The sequence below is a fragment of the Martes martes genome, assembly GCF_963455335.1.
Source record: "Martes martes genome assembly, chromosome: 8".
NCBI lineage: Eukaryota > Metazoa > Chordata > Mammalia > Carnivora > Mustelidae > Martes > Martes martes.
In genome coordinates, this window is record NC_137895.1 from 27,955,253 (window position 1) to 27,978,648 (window position 23,396).

General features: G+C 42.9%; 1 protein-coding gene across 1 annotated transcript; it reads left to right on the forward strand.

Annotated features, from left to right (window-relative positions):
• The first annotated feature begins 8,205 nt into the window (after positions 1-8,205).
• On the forward strand, positions 8,206-10,932 carry BTG1 (BTG anti-proliferation factor 1). The gene is made up of 2 exons (XM_080812463.1): positions 8,206-8,644; positions 9,626-10,932. The coding sequence occupies exons 1-2, from the start codon at positions 8,497-8,499 to the stop codon at positions 9,991-9,993; spliced, it is 516 nt and encodes a 171-aa protein (XP_080668589.1). The 5' UTR covers positions 8,206-8,496; the 3' UTR covers positions 9,994-10,932.
• Positions 10,933-23,396: the final 12,464 nt, after the last annotated feature.

The following is a 23,396-nucleotide window of genomic DNA, read 5'->3' on the forward strand; positions in this document are numbered from 1 at the left end:
TTATTACACTTCCTTTTGCCGTTTGAGTGTTCCTTGGTTTTAGTTGACTATCTTGTGTCAAATGAGTTCTGTGACATCACTTCATACACATGAATGCTAATCTACTTTAAGATTTTAAATTCAAGGTCAAGTTGCTGCTTTTCTTAGAAGTGAAAATAAAACCATGGACTATGCCAACATTTGGTTAGATGATTATTTTACCAAACTTCCGGAGTATTATCTTCTCTTTTGAGAGTAACATATGGACATCATTATCTGTTCTGACTTGCCTAATGTCTCAGAATCTGGGAAGAATGCATTTTACCCAGACTATAGAACTTCAGGGAAGCAAGCAACGATTCACTTAAAACTTAGTTGATACTTGGGGTGCCTGAGTGGCTCAGTGGGTTAAAGCCTTTGCCTTCGGCTCAGGTCATGATCTCAGGGTCCTGAGATCAAGCCCCGCATCAGGCTCTCTGCTCCGCTCTCTGCCTAGTTGTGATTTCTCTCTGTCAAATAAATAAAATATAAAAAAAAAACTTAGTTGATACTTAAAGGCCACTTTTACCTATTAACTGGGTATCTTGACATTTTTTCTTTTAAGACACAGGTTTTCTAACTTGAGCTAGTATATGCCTGGATAAAAATTTCATTGGTTGTAAGTTATAGAATTTTGCCACGACTTTTTAAGTTTCTTTCTTTCTTTCTTTTTTTTTAAGATTTTATCTATTTATTTGACAGAGAGAGAGAGAGAGAGATCACAAGTAGGCAGAGCAGCAGGCAGAGAGAGAAGGGGAAGCAGGCTCCCTGCTGAGCAGAGAGCCCAATGCAGGGCTCAATGCCAGGACCCTGAGATCATGATCTGAGCTGGAGACAGAGGCTTAACACACTGAGCCACCCAGGTGCCCCAAGTTTATTTCCTTAAGTAATCTCCACACCCAAAGTGGGGCTCGACCTCACGACCCCGAGATTGTCACTACTTTTTAAAAGCAGTCTTTCTGAAACATTAGGATCTAGATAGCTGGGCCCTACCCCTAGAGTTTTTGATTTAGTGGGCCTGGAGCCAAAAGTTTACATTTCTGTCAATTTCCTGGGGCGATGAGGGGGTGATAATGGGGTGGAAACCGCTGAGACACCCCAACCCCCTGTCCTATTAGTTCGAGGGGAAGGAGAGCCCTGTGTTCCATATTCAGAAGGTTAAAAAATACTATAGGCCGGGATGCAAACTTGTTAAGAACTTTGTAATGGTTCTTTAAAGTTCACAATTTTCTGAACTTGATTCTTATTATCTATCTCTTTCCCTGTGACCACGGTTCAGCCTCAACACTGAAATAGGTCTTTGGCAGCTGGGAAGATTCAGATAAACATCTAAGAAGCCTGAACCCTGGTGGAGACAGAATATATGGTGGTAACTTTACAAAGAGCAAAGTAAATGGAATCAGAAGGTTCTGCTAAAAGGAAGGAAACAAGGTCATGGAGGGAGGCCTGGCTTTGAGAAGTGGCCCTGGTGCTTAACAATAGAAAGTTCAAGGAGAATTCCTGGAAGGCCAGCGATCAAGTTCCAGCGCCCCGCTGAGATGGACACAAAACCCGCCCTTCTAGCTGCCCTCCTGCTCCTTCCACCTGACGCTAGCGGGCTCCCCTCAGTTGCTGGGGAAGGGGACAGTGGGGCTGACTCCTCCCTGGTTCCTCCTGCCGGTTTAGGCCAAAGGCGAAGTGAGGTGCTTTGATAGTCTGACATGGAGGGCATTCTTGCTGCTTTCTCTTAATGGCCCCTGGGGAAGATTTTCATTCCAGTGAAATTATTTTATTTGGCAGATGAATGTTTTAATATGTCCTTTGGTTCACTTTTTCAGGGAACCTTTTAATGAAGGTCGCTCTATTTTCCTGGTATGTTAGCCATGAGAGGTGTCGTCAGCGGCCTCGAGTTTTGTTTGTTTTTTCTTTCTACCGTCCCTACTCATCTCAAAATGGTCTTTAAACTTCATAGGGTTTCTTTCTCACAGTCCCATTCTGAAAAGGTAGTATGGGGAGGATGCTTCCCAGTCCTGGAGTCTGTGACTTCAGAGTTCAAATCTGGTTGCAAGACTCTGGGTAAATTATTTTCTTGAGGACTGGAATCTCACATGGTTCACTCCCAATTATACCTCCCTGGTGGCGTTTCTTGGAGAATGACATAGGAATGTGTCTGCCGCACTTGGCCAGGTGCGTGCTGCCCAATGATATATGACAATTGCTCGTGCTGCTGATGGGCAACATTTTAATCCCCTTTCCTCCCATGCTCTCCAACCTGAGTTGCTTTAACAAGAAACAGGTTAGCCCCAAATCTGCGTGTGTCACCTTCTGATTTCTAGACCTGTTGTGTTTTCTGAACCCCAGTAGATCTCAATCCAGTACAAATGTCTTCATTTGTACCCTTGGATTCATATCTAAGCAAAGCAAGGCAGAGGGTGGGGTGGGGAGGCTGCTGAAAGTGATCTCCCTCCTGTGGGCAACCAGAAAAAGAATAAATGAAAGATAGAGGTCTCTGTTGAAGAGATAAGCCCACGTGTAAGCTAAATTATTTAAAGATTTAAGTAAGAGCTAGAGACAAAAATAGAAGTCACTTCCACATTACCTCTTTCCAATCCATCATCCTCAGGGCTTTCCAAAAAATAAATCTGATCCTATCACTTCCCTGTCAAAAATGTCTCCCCACTGAACATCTTCTGCTCCCAACACCACCAAGTTTTTTCAAAAATACTTATTTTCCTTATATTGGCTTAAGAACTTAAAACACTCCAAGTTCAGACCCCTCCTTTTCTTCTTCCAAAGAGAACTACTTGTGGGCCAATTTCACTGGTTTAGCAGAGAGCATTCGCTTTTGGGGCTTCCTTGTCTCCTTCTGTACCCAAACACACACACAAATAAATGCCTTGTCTCTATTTGCTGTTGACACTGTAGAGAACTCTCCCACTCCCTCCTGTGCTTTTTGGCTAAGCTGTGAGTTTTTGAAAGCAAGCACCGGGGACACATAATGCTCTATCTGGATGTAAGTTCAGGACAAATACAATTAGACAACTCACTGACTGGCCACAGTGAAGCCAACTCCAGCTCAGCCTGGAAGTCTATGGGTCTAAAGACGCCTTCAGGAGAGGGAGGGTCCAGATGGGAAACAAGACCTTGGCTAGGTGGGATTACTGTACACAGGGGTAAGGTAGGTAGGCAAAGGCCTTGCAGACAAACTTGTGAACTGCAATACAGCCATTAAAAAAATTCTGGGACTTTCCCAGCAGTAATCCAGGAATCCTGGATCTCATGATTAAATTGAGAGACGAGAGCATAGGAAGAAACCTTCCTGAACAACTTCTGGATAGAAGCATGAGAGAGTGGTACATATGCAAATGACACCATAGCTGACCAGACAGAAAAAGACTAAAACGTGTCTCTGCAGCATAAGGGGAAACAAAGCAAAAAACCCTGAAATGCTGGCAATGTGGGTGTTACCACAATATTCCTGAGCAACATATTTAAATTACTTCGGCCTCCATTTCATTTTCTCTGGAAATGTGGTCTATCCTAAAACAACATTTACTTACAAAAGCAATTTCCGCAATAATCTAGCACAGCAGCCAGGGTAAAAAGTGCCATGGAGTAACGTTACTTATCTTGTCCTCTCAAATATTGACTGTCCAATATTAAGCCACAGAAACTCTCCTTATTATTTTCTGTCTGATGAATTGCAAATCATGGCTTTAATTCAACTCATTTGTAGTTTGATATGTCTATTTAACATCATTCAGGAGCATTTGCTATGTGCTGGGCATTAGGCATTGGGGGTACAATAGTGAATTACATAAGATGCCTTCCCTCAAAGAATTTACAGACTAGGGGCGCCTGGGTGGCTCAGTCCTTAAGTGTCTGCCTTGAACTCAGGATCCCAGGATCCCAGGATCCTAGCTAGGATCAAGCCCCGCCTGGGGCTCTTTGCAGGGCCAGGAGCCTGCTTCTCCCTCTCCCACTCCCCCTGCTGGTGTTCCCTCTCTTCTTGTGTCTCTCTCTGTCAAAGAAATCAATGAAATCTTAAAAAAAAAAAAAAAAAAAAAATTACACACTAGAAAGAGAGACTTGTAAACATAGTAAATCTAGTGTGTTTGCTGAGTCCCAGAGTCAGGGGAAGGGAAAGCAGAATGCCGTAGACATTTACTCAAGTTAGAGTCACAAAATTTTCTTGGAGGATGAGCAAAAATTAGCTAGGGAAAGGGGAGAGGGAGAAAATTATATCAGACAGAGGGACTGGCATATAAAATGAATAGCATAATAGCTTACTTTAGTGGTATCGTCTTTATAGATTAATAGTTTAGATGAGTTCCCAAATGCAGGCCACGATGATATTCAAAAAGTGTCATTTGGTGACTTGAAATTTATTCAATTAGAAAGACCATGCTTTGTTCTAACACGGCTACCTTTCCTACTTTGGGGATGTTAAAATGTCATCCTTTTCCCAAAATGATAGTGATAGCAGATGATAATGTGATTTAAAAAAAAAAAATCTTTGGCAAAATAGAACATTTCAATCCTGTGTTCATCCTTAAATTTTACTCATCTATGAAATAAAGAAAGAAGTCCATTCCCCTACCCTATGTAAGTTTTGGTGTTTTTTTTTTTTTTTTCTCTCTCTCTCTCTCTTTTTGGTTAAAAAAAAACAACATAATAAAGTGTACAGATTTATTAGTCCAGAGCAAATTATTCTGTTAACAGTTGTACTGAGGGATGGGAATAGAAATCCCAAGCCCTTTGAAATTTGAGTTAGCGGTCCAATAGTTACCCCTATAGAAAGTACTTTCTAAACGTCTAAGCACTCTTTCCAAGGATCTGGCATTTGTGCTTTTACTTGCAAAGTTATTTTGAAACCCAGCTTCATTTTCTGGATTTGCTTTGATAGAATTCCTAAATTTTGTTTGCCTATTTGTTTTTAGTGCCTCAATTTTTAATTTTTCTTGGTTTAGGAAATAAATTTGATATCATCAAATTGCCTGATGATGATATAAGCCAGCTAATAGATACATTTGGCTGCTTCCTTAGTGCCAAAGAGAGTGCTAAGTAGTCTCGATGGTTATTCCACTTAGTCCTCACCACAACCTTTAAGTTTCTGAAGAAAATAGAATGCGGAGATGCAAGGAACTTGCCTCTTGCATACAGCCAAGAGAGTTGGGTTGGTCAAGACACCTGACCCTTCAAAAACATAGGTTCGAGCTGTGTGGTCTATTTTTATGAGGACTTTTTGATATACTATACTATGTTATAAATGTATCTTCTCTTACGATTTAATAACATTTACTTTTCTCAGCATTACTTTATTGTAAGAATACAGCGCATAATACGTATAACATACAAAATATGTGTGAATTGACTTTATGTTATTGGTAAGGCTTCTGATCCACAGAAGGGTATGAGGAGTTAATTGTTACGGGGAGCCCAAAGTAATACATGGATTTGACTGCTTGTGGTTCCTTGCCCCTAATCCCTGCATTTTTCAAGGGTCAACTGTATTTGAGACTGCCCAATAGTTTAACCCAACAGCAAAATGAGAAAGTGCTTTTATAATTCAAAAGCTGTGGAGAAGCACCAGCTTGTTTTTTGTTTTTTTGTTTTTTTAATATTTTATTTATTTGAGAGACATAGATCACAGGTAGGCAGAGAGGCAGGCAGAGAGAGAGGAGGAAGCAGGCTCCCTGCCGAGCAGAGAGCTAGATGCCATGCGGGGCTCAATCCCAGGACCCCGGGATCATGACCTGAGCCGCAGGCAGAGGCTTTAACCCACTGAGCTACCCAGGCACCCCACCAGCTTGTTTTTTAGATGGGAAGAGCCTGACTAAACCTCTGGAAAAATACTACTGAACATATGTATGTCCAGAACTGAAAACCGTTAGTAATTATCATTGTGCCCTATCTAAAGCTTGCATTTAGGACCAATGTTTATTTCCAGCTCTCTCCCTGAGTTCTCCCTAGATTCCCCACAAAGAGTAATTTCTTAAATCCATTAGTCACTTAAAATAATGATTTAAGGAGGGAAACATACACATACGATAAAAAAACAGTGTGCAGGTGAGTTTAACTTTCTGGTAACCCTATTCAACTGATTTTAAACAGCTTTCAGAAGGGGTCCAGCCACTGCCTGGGAAGGCAGTTAAAAGTGGAGAGAACACGCCCTTGGGAGACAAGTCTGAGTTCAAATGCTAGCATTTTGTTAACTTCATAAATTGTTTTGCAGAGGGGTCAAATGGAGCTCAGGATTATTAGGAGCCCAAGTTGGAGACCAGGCTTGGAGCAGAAAAACCTTCTTTTGATTTATCATCTAATGCTCAAATGACTGATAAGGTGAAAGAAAAGAGAAGAGCCGGAGATTAAGGGTGGGTGGAGTTAGGAGGGATATCAGAAGATCTTGTGCTAGGGCTACGATGATTTTAAGAATTTACTTGTTTCCCTGTCTCCCTTTTGAGTAGTAAAAGAGGTTTGAAGTCCTCAGTGAATTACCATGACGTTTATTTTAAGCACAGTTCTTTCTGAAAAGTCCTAAGAGGAAACAAATGTGCCTTATTTACAATTATTTTTGAGGTACTCAACCAAAAAAATTAAGACGTTCACAAAACTCAATGCTTTTAACAATACCATCTTAAAAGTATTTAACTTAGTTCACATGTAACTAGTTACTGTGTATGAATGAAAAAAAAAACAACAACAGCAAGTTGTTCTTTCAAACCCAGTTTTGCATATTTCATTTAAACAATAAAACGTTTTCTCCCTACGCTTTATAACGTCCTACTTTTGCTTCATTTCTATACCCTTTGGTGCAGTATTTTTAAAACACACACACACACACACACACACACCCCTCAAAGTGGTGTGTTTTGCAATACTGATGACCAACTAAACTCAGGGTATTTATTTCCATCTGGTAGAGTTCAACTTCTGCCTCTTTGCTTTCTCCATCTGTCCGACTCACCATCTTTTTTTTTTCCCCTCCTCCTTAATGGAGTTAGGGTTAACCCACTCTTAGGCTTAATCATTTTAGCAGGCTCAAGCCATAATACAATTGTCATTTTTTCCCCTAGTTTTGCAAGTAAGGTTTCCGGTAAACTCAAATGTCTACGACTAATACTTTCACAAGCTTCAACTCTAATCTTTATTTTCTTGTTTTTATAATGAGCAGCAGAACTCTAAGGGCCCGACAGTTACTCGGACTATAAACAAAGAATCTCTGGTTAGGGTTTAAACGGTGTAAAATGCATTAAACAACTCCCCCCCCCCCACACACACACCCAATACAGTTTAAACTTCACGGGATCCGCGTGACTACATTTATCTTCAATAGCAGGCTTTCCTATCGGCACTAAGTTGGATTCTGTAAGGTCTCCACTCCTCTCGTTTGCCTCCAGAAGTTACTGAAACAGCAACCACAAAAGGCTTACTAGCCTTTTCTTTATTTTGCAATTAAACTTTTACAAAGACATCCCCCCACTCCTCCCCGAAGGTGGAGCAGGAAGGGCTCCCTGGAGTTGGCAGCGCCTCTACTAGGAGACCTCGACTCCCTGGGCTGCAGAAAGACCCGCAAATGTCCCCTTGCTCCACTTCCTCCGCACCTTCCGCACGGGGACCCGAACCGCCCTGCTCCGCACATGCCTCCAGCTTGGGGATCCAGCCTCTCAGACCGGAGCGGGAACGGGATACAAGGGATACAAACACCCAGCTCGCGAGTGGACCGGCGTCGCGGACTTGGAGCCGAATCCGCGCGCGCGGACAGCCTGAGCAAGGCGGCTTTTATCTGCCCAGCACCGAGCCTCCCCGCCCGCGAGCCCAGGCAGCGCACTTTCGCAGAGGATGCCCTGGCGCTGGGCCCGGAGTTGCTGAAGCGGGAAGGAGGAGCTAGAGCTGGGGGCGGGGCTTTCACACGCGCACCCCCGCTCGGCTGGATCCCCTGGCCACAGCCCGCCGGTCTCCGGCCGCCGCTCTGGAGTTTATTTGTTTACAAGCGGATTACGTCAGCTCCTCCCTCTCCTCCCAGTCTCCGCATCCGCCCCCTGCTCACTTTTCCCGCCCCCTCCGGCTCCGAATCTGGTGCGTCACAATGGTGCGATCTGCGGATTGGCTGGAGTCGGCCGTCATACTCCAGCTACGCCACTTCCTTTCCGCGACGCTATAAAAGCTACTGCACGGCGCCAGCATCTCTTCGCCCCTCCGAGCTGGAAATGCAACTGTTGGGAGCTTCGGAGGCTGGGGAGCTGGACGCGGAGGCGGCTGGGGAAGTCCGAGCGATGTGACCAGGCCGCCGTCGCTCGTCTCTTCCTCTCGCCTGCCGCCTCCTGTCGTGAAAATAACTTTTTTACTATAAAGGAGAAAAAAAGTAGCTGTCCGCCCCTCCCGCCCTCTTTTCCTCTCAGCCCTCTGACCTGCGAGGGAGCCCGGGGTGGCCGCTCCGCCGTCGGGGCCGCGCCGCCGAGCCCCGGCCGCCCCGGGCCGCCCCCGCCCGCCGCCCCCATGCATCCCTTCTACACCCGGGCCGCCACCATGATAGGCGAGATCGCCGCCGCCGTGTCCTTCATCTCCAAGTTCCTCCGCACCAAGGGGCTCACGAGCGAACGACAGCTGCAGACCTTCAGCCAGAGCCTCCAGGAGCTGCTGGCAGGTGAGCCGGCCGCGGCGGGAGGGCGAGGGGCGCCGGGCGAACACGGACCGCACACCCCGGGCGGGAGGCGGGCCGAGCCGTCGGGGCCGCGGGAGCCGCGTCTCTGCCCCAAGCGGGCAGCGCTCGAGTCCCGCCGCGGGACCGGGGCTGGCGCGCCAGGCGGCCGCTAACGGCGGGTCCTGAGGAGGGTTTGGGGGCTGGGCCGAGGGCGCCCCCTCCCCCCCACGGCTGGCCCACGGAGGGGAGAACGAAACAGGCGCACAACAAAGAAACTACGGCCACTGAGGCGGGAGCTGCGGTCCTCGGACCGTCCGCGGTTTTGGGGACAAAGGAGCTGCGGGGCCGGGGTTGTTGGTTCGACGCCCCCTCCCCCAACCCCCTCCAGCCGTTGTGGGCTAGGCGGCCGGGCCCGGGGGTGGGAAACCGCGCCGCTGCCCCGGGGCCAGCCCGGGACGGACGTGCCGTCTCCCCGCGCCTCCTACCCCTGACCATTAATCATCGGATTTGTCACCGGTTCGGTTACAGCCCTGCCCAGAGCGTGGTTTAGGGTTGCTTGTTTTTCTTCCCTTTGGGGATAACAGTCCGGTGGCGCTTCTCCTCCAGAGCCATAAACCCCATTGTGTGCGGCTGGGCTGGGGTGGGGTGGAGAAAGTAAACAGGTTCCCGCCTGGCCGCCGGTGCCATCCGGCTGCCCGGCCAGCCGAGGCCGCGCGCCGGATTCCTGTTTTGGCGGCTTGACCGGTTGGTTCCTGGAGATTGTTTTGTCCCATGCTACTGTGTTATTTCTAAAGCCCTGCCCGCTCTCTCCCCAGCCCCGTACACACACAGCAGCGAGAGCAATACTGGGCATTTTTAAAAGTTGATAGTTTAAATTTCTCACTTCTCAAAGGAGCCAGCGGAAGAAGGAAGCTACAGCGGGCTATAACAGTAACGATCTAAAGCATTGTTTCTCTGTTCTGTTCTTTTCTTTCTTCCCTATAGAACATTATAAACATCACTGGTTCCCAGAAAAGCCGTGCAAGGGATCAGGTTACCGTTGTATTCGCATCAACCATAAAATGGATCCTCTGATTGGACAGGCAGCACAGCGCATTGGACTGAGCAGTCAGGAGCTGTTCAGGCTTCTCCCAAGTGAACTCACACTCTGGGTTGACCCCTACGAAGTGTCCTACAGAATTGGAGAGGATGGCTCCATCTGCGTGCTGTATGAAGCCTCACCAGCAGGAGGTAGCACTCAAAACAGCAGCAACGTGCAAATGGTAGACAGCAGAATCAGCTGTAAGGAGGAACTTCTCTTGGGCAGAACAAGCCCTTCCAAAAACTACAATATGATGACTGTATCAGGTTAAGATATAGTCTATGGATGGATCATCTTATAATGGATGGATAAATTTGATTTTTGCTTTGGGTGGGCTCCTCTTGGGGATGGATTATGGAATTTAAACCATGTCACAGCTGTGAAGATCTGGCACAAGATAGAGTGGTAAAAAAAAATTTTTTAAAGTGACAGTGCCATAGTTTGGACAGTACCTTTCAATGATTTAATAGCCTGTGAGTCCAAGTAAATGATCACTTTATTTGCTAGGGAGTGAAGTCCTAGGGTGGTTTCAGTTTCTCCCAGATGTTATACCTAAATTTTTTCCATCAACCCCTTTAAGGCAAATCTGTATTTCAAAGAACCTTTCTCTGCAGTAGATCTTGCAGAGGAAATTTGCACTATTACACTTGAAAATTGTTAACTTTTTTGGCAGCTCAATAGGAAAGCTCAACATTTTAAATGTGGTAGTACTGGAAATTTTGACAAGACTTTTACCTAGCACTTAAATATGTATAAATGTACATAAGACAAACCTAGTAAGCATGACCTGGGGAAATGGTCAGACCTTGTATTGTGTTTTTGGCCTTGAGAGTAGCAAGTGACCAGAATCTGCCGTGGCAACAGGCTTTAAAAAAGACCCTTAAAAAGACACTGTCTCAACTGTGGTGTTAGCACCAGCCAGCTCTCTGTACATTTGCTAGCTTGTAGTTTTCTAAGACTGAGTAAACTTCTTATTTTTAGAAAGTGGAGGTCTGGTTTGTAACTTTCCTTGTACTTAATTGGGTAAAAGTCTTTTCCACAAACCACCATCTATTTTGTGAACTTTGTTAGTCATCTTTTATTTGGTAAATTATGAACTGGTGTAAATTTGTACAGTTCATGTATATTGATTGTGGCAAAGTTGTACAGATTTCTATATTTTGGATGAGAAATTTTTCTTCTCTCTATAATAAATTGTTTCTTATCTTGGCATTTTAATCAATCTCTTGTCATGATTATAGAGGTTCAGCTATAAAAGATACGTTTCTCAGAAGACTTAGGTTCTATAAGCTATGTGAATGTCAGTTGCACACTGGTCATGCTGAAAAACATTTGAGAGGAGTGAAGATGATCTGTGTATACATATTTAGGTGTTAGAGGAAACACAGGGTAACTTTTTTTTTTTTAATCTCTAAAGTCAAAACATGGACACATTCCCAGGCTAATCTCATGAAATGAGGATGAGAGACAAAGGTAACATCTACCAAACAAAGTGATACTCAAAGGATTGCATGTCATTGCTTCCCTGTTGAAGTGAAGATCTAAATGTTCCATTCTGCCCACCTTTGAGAAACAATTATTTTGCCCCATGGAATCCTTGTTCGATTAGAAAATCCTGGGGTAGATGACCCATAGTCTTAAAGAACAGGCTAATCACTGCAGAGATTGGTTGCTTTTTGCTTTTCATCAGCTGCAAGATTACATAAAAATCACTTAAGCTGGAATTCAACAAAAGGTACGTTTGAATTTTTATTCTCAAAAGTTGAAATGTGAGTTTTTGATTCCTCCTTTTTGGACTTGTTTCAGATAAATTCTAAGAACCTAGAATAGAGTGCTGAAGTGTAGTTTATCCCACTACCCCGTATGATAAAAACTTGTTGGTAATTCTTTGGTTGTAGAGGATAACATGGTTCTTCCGTGGAAACTGAAAATGGGGAATTTTGAGTTCTCCTTACACAGTTAAGTAACTTAGCATATAGTGGCTTTTTGGGGAGGTATTTATGTAAACATGCTCACAGTGGAAATACTTAGCAATTTAGGTTACATGAAATCAGTACAGCCAGATTTGGGGATTGATGAATGACTGGTTCTGTATACTACACAGGAATACACAGCTGAATGTGCAGGTGTTTAGAATACAAACCGTGCGTGTACCTCACAGGTCACTCTTGGGTATTTGCTTTATAACCACAGCACATGGAACCCCCTTGCCCATTACGGTTTTATTTTTCAGTGTGTTCTTCGAGAAAGCCTCCCAGTGTTTCAGATTTTGAATGTGCGATAAAACAACTGGTAGTACAGTCTACCCCAGTCTCACCCCAGTTCTGACAACTATTTGCCAACCGTATCTCCTCCTCTGAAGCCGCGTGGTGCTTAAAGTTCTGCATACTAAATCATTGGACCTGAAGGCCAAGGATCCAGAGAGTTGAGGAATAAATTCTAGTACCTAAAACTTGTGTCTTAGAACCTATCCTCAGATGGAAAATAATTTTTGAAGACTTTGACATCAGACTTTTCAGTGCTTAAAAAGAAATGCAGTAGAAGAGAACTTAATAAACATTTTAGAGTTCAGGTGATGTCTGGTATGTAAAGAGCTGTTAAGTTGCTCTTTAAAAAGCTTGTAAGCATCACTGAGACCTAGCATCCGGCTGTTAGCTGTGACTTTAATTTAACCTCATAATTCCCCAGACAATTGTCTATGGTACAGTAGCTGAGATTTCTCATTGATTGCTTCCGGGCAGTATTCTGCCTAGCTATTTGGATGGAAACATTTGAGTGTCTGCTGTATGCACACGCAGGTGTGTCCCAGACCTGCATATGTGTAAAAGCACGTTTCTGTGTGCTTTTAAGAAATGTAATAGTAATCACTGAAAAGGCTTTTTACACTGCCTGAGATAGTTTCTCAGAAATCCTTTCAAGAAGGGATGACAGCTTTCAAAACCATTCATTGCCATTGGCACCAAGGGTTCATAATTACTGGCAATACGTTTAGGAATGTTACTTTCTGAATTTTAATGAGTAGTTTTAAAATCATTTCCTTTTCCCCAGATGTAAGTACTGTCTTGCTCAGTAATGCTGAAGCAAGGCTTACCCTAGTTCATGCAGGATAATGGGGTTGTCTTCCCCTTCAGTCTGGAATGGGAGTCACTTGTCTATCTGTACCCTTAATCGGCAAGATTTCTATATTATTAGACTGGAAAGGCCACTAGAAAATCGCTTTCTGGTCCTGTTGCACAAATGATTTCCTCAAGTCACGGTTACCAGTTGGAAGTAGTTTTGTTTTGTATATATGTTACAGATCTTGGAATTGGCCTTCATGTTAAAAGGAAGCAGTATTCCCGACTATTCCGGTGTTTAGTAACTAAAGGTTAAAGTGCTATACTGTATATTAAAGTTTAAAGATCATTCCTCTCCCCTTTGCACCCCCATTTCAGCTAATGTGATAAGATGTTATTGATAAGCCAGGGGGAGAATTTATCAACAGTTTATTTCAGCTTGTCTGAAGCAATAGATTTCTTCTTTATCTGAAGGTGTGGGGACTGCACAGTGTTTAGTCCCCTCTCAGTCTGTACCTGAACTTTTGTACTTGGCAGCTGCTAAAATACAACAATAGTTTATTTTTCATGTTTGAAACATAACGGTATGAAAAACTTTTGTAGTGAAATAGTTTGTATTCCTAACCGAACTAAGCTGAGTCCTGAAGTCATTTCTATTACTACAGATAAGTCAGAGGAATTTATATGTGATGATTTATAGTTTCTGGCTATGTCTGTAAGTCTTCAACATATGTACATACAAATCCATATATATACATATATTTATATCTATATTTATATAAAAATTGTATTTTTTTCTGAGGAAACCAAAGTGAAGAAACATTAAAGATGATGTTATGTTTAGTAGTTTTAAGGTGCTCCTAAGCAAGTAAGCCACAGAGTGTATCAATAGTGAGGTTTGACACCATTTCCTCAACAGTTAATTTCTGGACCAGTCTGTTGACTGCAGTTTTACATTAGCTAACCGATTTCTTTTGGTATTGTTCAGCGTTTCAAATGGATAGAAAAATGATAAGCCTTCCAATTTAATTTCCAGTTAAGGATTTTCAATTTTTGTAAGTGTTTTCCTGTCATTTCACAGTTGAATTTATCTCACAAGGAACATTCTGGAGTTCAGCTTCTGACTTTTATAGGAGGCTTTTTGTGATATTTATCATTTTAATGTTGATGAGTATCGAGATTTGTGCAGCAGAGACATTTGGCAGAGAGTTTGGGAACTACTACTGTAGGGATTCCGTAATTCATGAATCTGGGACAAAGTCTGCACTCAGTTTGTGAACATGCAGGTCAAAGTGGTAGTAAGGTTTATGGCCCATACTAGGTGGAAAGTGGGCTTGGGGGAGGATTGGATGGGAAGCATAAATAAAGCATGCTCCTGAAGGCATTTTTAAAGAAATTCAAGTATAATGCTTAATGTCTTTGTCTATGCATTTTATAAAGGGAGAATATTTTCTAAGCTGTTTTTAACTTCTTCATTGTTAGCCTCTTTCCTTGTACCTTTAAGTTGTGAAGGCCATTTGTGAACCCCACTCCCGAAGATGGAAGGGTGATTAAGTGTAGGCCAGACACCTAACATCACGATAGAGACCACCCGGCAGGAAACAGCAGTGGAGTTAAGTGCGTTCCTATATTTGGAGACCATCACATCAAATGCTAATTATTGTTTCAAATCACAACAGAAGACATGGTCACCTCTGGGTACATTTAGTTTTAATAACTCTCTAGATAGGTGATCTCCAAAGTACCTTTACGTCATTCTCTTCAAGTATTTTTGCACATGTGTATGTATAAGCACATGGTGTATTTTATAAACAAATACACATACGGTGGGGGTGTATTCTGTTGATAGGGGTGAGTTGATCAAAAATGTTTAGAGACACTTTCTAGATCATCACTAAGGTAGATGAGTACTGTCTTAATAGCTTGTGATTATTACCTTAAGTGATCAGTCTTCAAATGAGAAGCCCTTGTAACATTTCAAAGAGGGTTATCTTGTCTAGTTTTAGCTTACCTGCTTAGGTCCTTATTTGTACAATGAAGATCTCTGTTACAGCAACGGAAACCCCAAATTAAGTGTTGTATCAATTCAAGGTCTGTGTGCTCCTACGTTAACCTAGGTACTGCTGTGTGTCAAAATCCACATTTTATGTTTTCAGAAATTTTCTTTTTAAATGTTAGGGCTCTTCTAACATTTCCTTTACTTGCACGCATGGTTGTAAAAGAACCCAGTTAACAAAGCTGCCCATCGGTGATTAAATTAGCTTTAGTGATTACAGGTTAGCCACAAGTCTCTCGTATCTTTTCTCTCTGGTTCTGAGCAATGTCTAAATTTGTAGGAAGGTGAGATGACTGCAAATTGGACTTTATTTGAAAAGATTCTATAAGTAGACCTAAACCCAAGATGACAAGATTTGACAGTTGCATCATGAACAGGATTGGATACATCTTCCAGTCTTGATTTATGGCAGTGTTGTCCCCTCGGGTCAGTAGACTAGATGGAAGTGTATTTCCTGTAAATTACACTTGTGAGCCCTCAAGTTACCAAAGTACATTTCTTATTTGACCTCCCAACAACTGGGTGAGGTTGGCAGATAGGTAGGTCGGCATTTTTTAATCTGCATGTTGTAGATGGGAAGCTGAGGCTTAGGGAGTTTTAAGTAATCTGCCCCAGACTCAGACGGCTAGTAAATAGCTCGTTCATAATTTGAACTTGGTCTTTGGACCCCAGAACCCGAGCTCTTAACTATCTACCGGTATATTGAGGGGTATAATTTATTCATGGTGTTTCAGTGTTAGAACATGCAGGTTTTGATTTCTCTTTGCTAGCATCGGTCATTTTCTGCCGTCAAGCCCTTTTGCTCTCCAGTCTCACAAGGCATAGAACTGTTTTAAAAGGAGGCTTCTTTCTTCAGGAGGCATTTGGGACTTAGTATAAAGAACACTAGTCTTGGACTCAGAAAAATGAGCTGGAATACAGGCCTGTACCAGCTACCAGCTTGAGACTTTGGACAATTTGCCTAGCCTCTCTGCGCCCACCACCCCATATGTAAAATGGGATACAAATAAGCCTGTTAAACATGAAAACATCTAGCAAAGAATGGTTGGATTCTTGGAAGTTGAATACACCATCTCATGGAGGCAAATTGAACAGATTGTTTTCTCGGTTTCATGAAAATCTGATGTCACTGTGATTGTTTAGAGTTTCTTGAAAGTCAGCTTTAGCCAAGAGCTATAAGAAATGTACTTGTGTTTTTTGAAATACTATGGGAAGGAAAATGGACTCCTTTCTTAAAAGTGGAACTACAGACAACCCAGGTGTTGCCTATTTATTTCGCAGACTTTCCTGAGCTGGGTCCTTAACGTAGTGCTTTTCAGAACTATTTTCTCAGTAAAGGGCACAAAAAAAGGATTCCCTTTGGATCTTCGGTCTATCTCGAGCACCTCCCATTGAGAGATGGGACCAGCAAGTGTCTGTGGCCCGGCAGCCCCGTGCGGGGCAAGTTTGTGAGTTTTATCTTGTCTAAGCCTCGTGTCTCTCTGCTGTATGAAGTAAGTTGACTTTTCCCAGGGTTTGCGGTCCTTCCAGCCATTGGTACTTGGCCATGCTTTTGTTTCAAACAGTGGTTTTCAAACAGAACTCAGTGGTTCTTGATCTCTTCTTAATCTAGAGTGGTGTGAGTACTTCCTTCACCGCAACAAAAAGCAGTCTTTTCTTAAGTTACCAGTCTGGCTTTGAGTTTCTTGGGCTGTAAGCTGATGCAACGTTTGCTTGAATCGCTAATAATGTGAATTGACTTCTTCTAGTTAGTCATAAATGAATCAGTAACTACGTGTTCTTTTTTATTTAAACTCAAGTCCCTTTTTCTATGTGAACGTACCAGTCATCGGTACTGGGTCCCCAGCTCAGTGCTAGGTTGTAGAGCGTTACTGCAGACCTCGGTGAAGCAGGTACTAGGCCGGAAGAGCTTCTTGCTAATTTATTTTGCAATAGTATGGGAAACAAAGGGCCCTGTCTTAAAAGAACCTCAAGATACTTACAGGCAAAATTTCCCTGACCCTTTCAGAAGTCTTGCCATCTCCAAGTCCCCATGTGGTTCAGACCTGATTGGAGTCATGTGTAGCCTTATAAATTAGTGTGTTCCTATAATGTTTAAGGTTGTGATGGAAGAATAATAAGAGTCTGGAACTAATTAAAACAAGGTTAAGGTGGCCAGTCTGTGTTGTCAGACCATAGTTACGGTTATGGAGTTAGAGATGCAGCCTTACGTAATACAGAAGCCTTAGACACAAGCTCACTTCTCCTGACTCCCAGATTCTTGCATTTCCCCTGTTACTCTATCCTTTACGTCCCCTGGGATGTTTTCTTTTCTTTCTTTTTATTTTTTTATAGATTTATTTATTTGAGAGAGAGCGAGAGTGCACGTAGGGTTGGGGAGGAGCAGAGGGAGAGGGAGAGAAAGTCTTAAGCAGACTCCACGCTGAGTGTGGAGCCCAGTGTGGGGCTCGACCTCACAACCCTGAGATCACGACCTGAGCCAAAATCAATAATCGAGCGCTTAACTGACCATGCCACTCCACCGCCGCCTCCTGCAATCCTTTCTAATGATTAGAATACGATTGGAGTTGTGTCCTGTCTCGACCACATTCATTAAGTACTTATTAAGTCCCCCTCTGTGCCACATACTGTGCCAAGCTCAGGGTTCACAAAGGGTCACCATCTCTGCCCTCAAAGGGCTTCGAGCCTGGTGGTAGAGAGAAGTTACCAAACGTAGAAAAACTGGGCCTGATGTGCTTTGAGGGAAGGGGTGTCCTGAGAGCTGTAATGGACATGGGGACTACCTTACGGAGGCTTCCCAGAGGAAGGGACACGAGCTACGTCTGGAGGATGAGTGGGGGTTGGCATGAAGAAGGCGGAATGGAGAACAGTGCGCAAAGTCTGGCTGGAGAGTCCATGGTGCTTGGGAGGGATGGAGTGGAGTGGAGGGGACTCAGGAAGGGAGTCCACCCTATATGAAGCTTTGTAGGTAGAGAACTTATTTGATCAATAAGTTTATCAGCTGAACTGTGACTCGAAAGAGTAAAACAGGGTGCTGTTAATCATTAAACACAGGCTATAGGCGGATAGAACAGTCTCCTTGCTTTTATAGCCCATGTTAAAGTATTATCTCTTTGAATAAGGGCCTGGTCACCAGCAGCTATCTGCTTCCTAGTGAATGCATCAAGGAGTTAGATCACCTTTTCCCATCCGAAAGGAGCCCAGACAGAACTCAAGAATGTTTTTCAGAACAGCTAGGTTGTTAGTGATTGTTTTGGTACAGACAATAATGACTTCCGAGTTCTAAAAGTTGAGCACGGAAAGCTGATATTTAGTGTGAGCTACTAGATTGGAGGCACTTTCATGGCATATGAAAATGGCACAATTCAAATTCAAACACATCTTGGATAATTTCCCACAGTTGTTATAGCTCTTGCCATTTTTGCAGTGTTTATTAAACAGAGTTAAAAACAAAACCAGTTTAATTCTAGGTTTATATTTCTACCTCCTAGGCATAACTTTCAGGGTGTGGGCTACCAAAATTTTTTTTTTAAGTTGATGTGAAAATTCAGTATAGTTAAATGTAGAGAGTTTGGTAGGTCTTGTGCACCTATGTGATCCACACCCCAACGAAGAGAACATTTCTAGCACCCTAGAAAACTCCTTTTCGGGGCACTTAAAATTTGATTAAGAAATATGGTTGTGAAGCCAGGCCTCAAATTAGGAATGAGTTGTTTTCCTCTCCTCTTCTTACTACTTTATTTTTGCTTCCTAAACATGCGGTAATGGTTACTTTAAACACGAAGCAAATTGTCGCCAGAAGAAGCGTTGCCTTTCAACTAGTTATGATTTAGTGGTTACTAATATTGTACGTCCCTGCCCAATTTGTTATGGCTTTTAGTCTTTTAGAGTAAGTAGTAAAATTTGAGTCATATCACTGACTCACAAGCTTACTAAGAATTGCCTGGTATTTGTTATTAGGCTAGAACTTCAGAATCTTGATCAATTGAAAAAGATTGTGATAGTGCCAAATTTACATAATGCCCCCCTTTTCCCTTAGCCTGATTACGCCACTATAGTAGGTTTTGCAGATGAGAAGAAGAGACTAGTGTTAAATCTGTATATATAGCTGCGTCCTAGCCTTGAGCACTTTCTCCCATCTTGAAATTCTCAACTCCCAGTTGCCAAAGAGCAATGAGAATATTCACCCAAGTTACAGCACAATCAGCTGTGAAACTGATTGAACCTGAGAGCTGTGTGTCACTGTCTTTAAAGATTCTTGAATGCAGGGATGAGAAGATTTGTCCTAAAGAGGCTGTTAATAGTTTGGGATCTACTGAGGGAGAGGGAAAGGAAAAAAAAAATTCACTAGTGATTGGAAAGGGGATTTACTGCTTGTTTTTCCTGGAGACTTAGTGTTATGATCTGGAACCAGATCTGGAATTAACTCTTTTTCTGGGAAGGACAATATGTTCTGCTTAGCAAAACCTCTGTTGCCAAAGCAATGGTGGGTTGTGATGGGTATGGTGGTGAGCACCCATAATACTTAATATTTCAATACCAAGTTGGACTTTTTCCCCTGACACTTCCAATTCAGAGAGGATGGCAACTCAGTGGAGATACAAGAAAGGTTGAAGCTGGATTGGGTTACTGGAGACCCATCAATAACCCATTTCCGATGAGAGAAACCCCTACCCCAAATATGCATCTCATTTTTAAAAAAAAAGTTTCAAAATGGACAAAAAGAAAAAAAAAAGAAGAAAAAAAAGTTTAATGCATTAAGTACAGGAAAATTCCATAATGCACTTCACTGTATGCGAGGTGAAAAGGATTTTCATTTATTTCAGGCTCTGTCCTCTTACTGACGAGCTTCCCCAGTAGCACCGGACAGCCTCAGAACCCCTGCTCTGCTGATCTGGTGCTCTCTTCTGTGAAGTTCTGAGCCGATGCTGCAGGCACTTCTTGTAGATTTTGAGAGTATCAGCACTTGTAGGCATCCCTTCCCTGGCTCCTCATCACAGACCCGTAAGAGTTGACATTTGCTACTCTAGTCATCTCTGAGTCAAAGAGATGTGGTCTGGGGAAGTTCCATAGCTCGCCCCAGGTCATAGAGCCATGGGACTGTTCAAGGCTAGAATCCAGATTTGTCCTCGGTCAAGCACCAGCACCCGACCTGTATCACATCCCAGCGCACTGCTTTCTGAGCCCATCCTATTGTAGCTGTTCACCTTCAGGTCGGATTTTTCCATTAGATACAAAGACCTTGAAGTTGGGAACTCTTCGACCAGAGCTTTGGAAGATGCTAAAATTAATTCATCTGTTTGTCCATAAGTATTTGCTGAGCATCTGTGATATGGCCAGCTTTGTTCTGGGCTCTTGGAGATACAGCTGTGAACCAGACAAAAATACCTACTCTCGGAGGAAAGGGAAAGCAAGCCAGTAGAATACATACGTCAGATGGTGAGGGTGCTAAGGGGCAGGGCTGCCGTGTTGGTACCGTGAACATTAGACCAGTTGTGCAACAGCGTGTGAGCCCAGCAGAAAAGAGGGAGAGGGAGTTCTATTGGGAGGGGTGGATATAGGTTGCTATTTTACGTAACATAGGGAAGGCTTCACTGATAAGGTGATAGCTGAGCAGAAACTTGAAGGAGACCAGAGAAACAGACTAGGAAATATCTTGGAAAAGTACATTCCATTCAAATAATTGAGTGAATTCCAAAATCCTTCCAGGCTCATTTCTCCTAAAATAATTGTAATTTGGAGCTCTTGGACACTAGTAGAAAGTCAACAAACCTGGTTTCTGGCAGTAGTTTTCCTGAAGACTTTTTTTTTTTTTTTTAAGATTTTATTTATTTGTTTTTGAGAGAGAGAGCATGAGCAGTGGGGAGGGGAAGAGGGAGAAGGAGAAGCAGACTCCCTGCTGAGCAGGGAGCCCAACGTGGGGCTCGATCCCAGGACCCTGGGATCATGACCTGAGCCGAAGGCAGACACTTAACCGACTGAGCCACACAGGCGTCCCTCCTCACCACTTTCTACTCAGTTTCCTGGTTATCGTGTGCCACAGGAATCCGCAGAGCTTTCATTACCAGGGAACCCAGCTAGATTTTTTTTTTCCTCTTCATTTTAGAACTAGAAATCATAATAAACAGGCTGATAAGAAGGCCATAATTTGGGAGGGGAAAAAAAAAAAAAAAGTCTGATTTCTTTAAACTCTATACCCACCATGGAGCCCCTGAGTTGTGAAATGAGAAATAAGAAACTGTGTGGGGTACGATGCGGGTGCAGTAAGAGGCTCAGTACTTCGTTAGGAGGTACAGCTAGGCGAGCCAACGGACAGCGCAGCAAACAGAAAGGCTTTTCTTGCTGACGTTTAGATACCTGAAAAACCCAGTTATCCGAAAGGCCTATTCCTTACAAAACCTGAGACTCTAGTATGAGACCCGTTATTCTTCAGAGCCCATGGCCTTTTCTTCTTATGGAGGAGATAAGAGCAGGGGTAGCATTAACCTTCATCATCCACTCACTCAAAAATCCAGAACACTTGCTCTTTTTAAGGTGCCAGCAGGTAAAGTTCCTGGTGTTAGGACATGAAAATGGAGATTTCCCTGGTTCCACTTGCCTTCTCAAAGATGAATGAAGATGTGCTCTCTCAAATGTATTTCCCCAAGAATTCTGCCCCATCCATGCTCCCAGGCCAAGGACTAAGACTGTCTTCTTCCAAAGAGTTTGAAACTAGCTGTACCCGTCCATTTTAGGTCACCCTCCTTTGGCTGTATGAAACTCGGATGAGGACTCCAGTGTTTCAAGGTTGAGTTCAGGTCACTCAGATAGGATTCTTCATCATCTGAGAGTCCAAGCAAAACTAAATGGAAGCAGAAATCTTGGTTTCTGGGTTTAAGAAAGACTCCCTCTCGAAGCTCCCAAATTCAACCAGATCATTCTGGTCATTTGACTAAAATTGGCAGGGTAAGACTGTGGGGAAAGGGTAAGAGAATGAAGAAAAAAAGGAAAATACACCTTGAATAGCAATAGTGATATTACCCAGCTTTCATGCAGAACTAGAAATGTTATCCAAAGCCAACATTTACCAAAGGCACTATGGGACTTTTTGTGGGGTCAGATAAGTGACTCTTAAACCCTCAGACTTTGTTCTTATAAATGCTGACCATCCTACACTACCTAATTCTCCTAGAATCATATAAAATATATATTTATGTATTATATGTATTATATATTATAATATATACTTATATATATTATATATTTATATAAATATACAAAAAATATGTATTTTTGCCTAATGATGATAGGCCCACAGGCCAAATTCCCTAATGTTAAATTTGGGAACACAAGTAAAATAGCCATGTTAATTTGAAACTCGGTATCATGGATACAGACAGTGATTATAGCCTTGTGAGTCTGCTAATAATATTTATGGCAATAATCTATGGCATCTCTCCCAGAAGATTTCTCAGATTCATCTGTGTGGATTAAAGTTCATTCTTTTATCAAAATGCTGGCTATGATTCTCTGGCTCTGAAAGGTGTGTTTTTGTCCGTCTGTTTTCATGAGGAAAGTCCTGCCTTCATTTCCTAACGAGTGTCCCTTTGTTTTTCCTCCTTCCTCCTACTCACGCTGAACTTGTCAACTTAGACAGGAAAACACTCTACTGTGTAGAATAAAATAAAAACAGTTCAATGTGTGGTTGGACAAACTTATTTTTAAACTTAGTCATTTGGTATAACACTACGTTAGGCAATAATTAAAGTTCTGATAAAGCTAATTGAAATGGAGTTATTAGTTGACTTTTTCATAGTTAAAAGGCTTTAGGGTGTTATTAGAGTAAAAATATATTTCAGTATCTTGGGTACACTCTGGCTTAATATAGCATTTTTTTTTTTCTGTGAAAACTTTGATTTCACTAGAAATTGATTTCAGGGGAACAAGAACATAGACTTGCGTTCCTGTGTGGGTGGGTGGGTGTGCTACATATGTGTTTGCTGGGGGATTAGAATGGGTAGAGTTAGCACTGAAAAGGAGAGAAAGATTTAAGAAACGGCAAGAAAGGAAAATCTCCATAGACCTGTGCGTGTCACGAGTAGGCCTGTGTATGCGCTTCTGAAATTAGTGCAAGGAAAGGAATACGCTGATTAGCTTTAAAATTTTGTTTTTAAATATGGTTTCTTCTGACACCTGGCCACTGATTTTGATAAAAGGACGTTACAGAGAAAGAGCGAGAAAAAATTTCCTTTTCCACTGCCATCACAACAGAAAAGGATGCCCCCATATAACTAATATTTAAAACCTTATCCGTTTTGATTTGGAGAAGGACCCCTGGCAGAGCTGATGAACCCGAGGGTAAGTTTTTCACCAGCGTTTCCGATCAGCCACAGTTAGGGCTTTTCTGCTGTGGCAGAGACACTCTTTGATCAGAAGTGAGGGGGGCGCCTGGGTGGTTCAGTGGTTTGAGCCTCTGCCTTCGGCTGGAGTCCGTGATCTCAGGGTCCTGGGATCGAGCCCCACATCGGGCTCTGTGCTTAACAGGGAGCCTACTTCCTCCTCTCTCTCTGCCTGCCTCTCTGC

Bases quoted from the DNA above. Each gene is read 5' to 3' on its own strand.
- BTG1 (XM_080812463.1), top strand. From the start codon at position 8,497: ATGCATCCCTTCTACACCCGGGCCGCCACCATGATAGGCGAGATCGCC. The intron at 8,645-9,625 runs GTGAGCCGGCCG...TCTTCCCTATAG, and splicing joins CCTCCAGGAGCTGCTGGCAG to AACATTATAAACATCACTGG.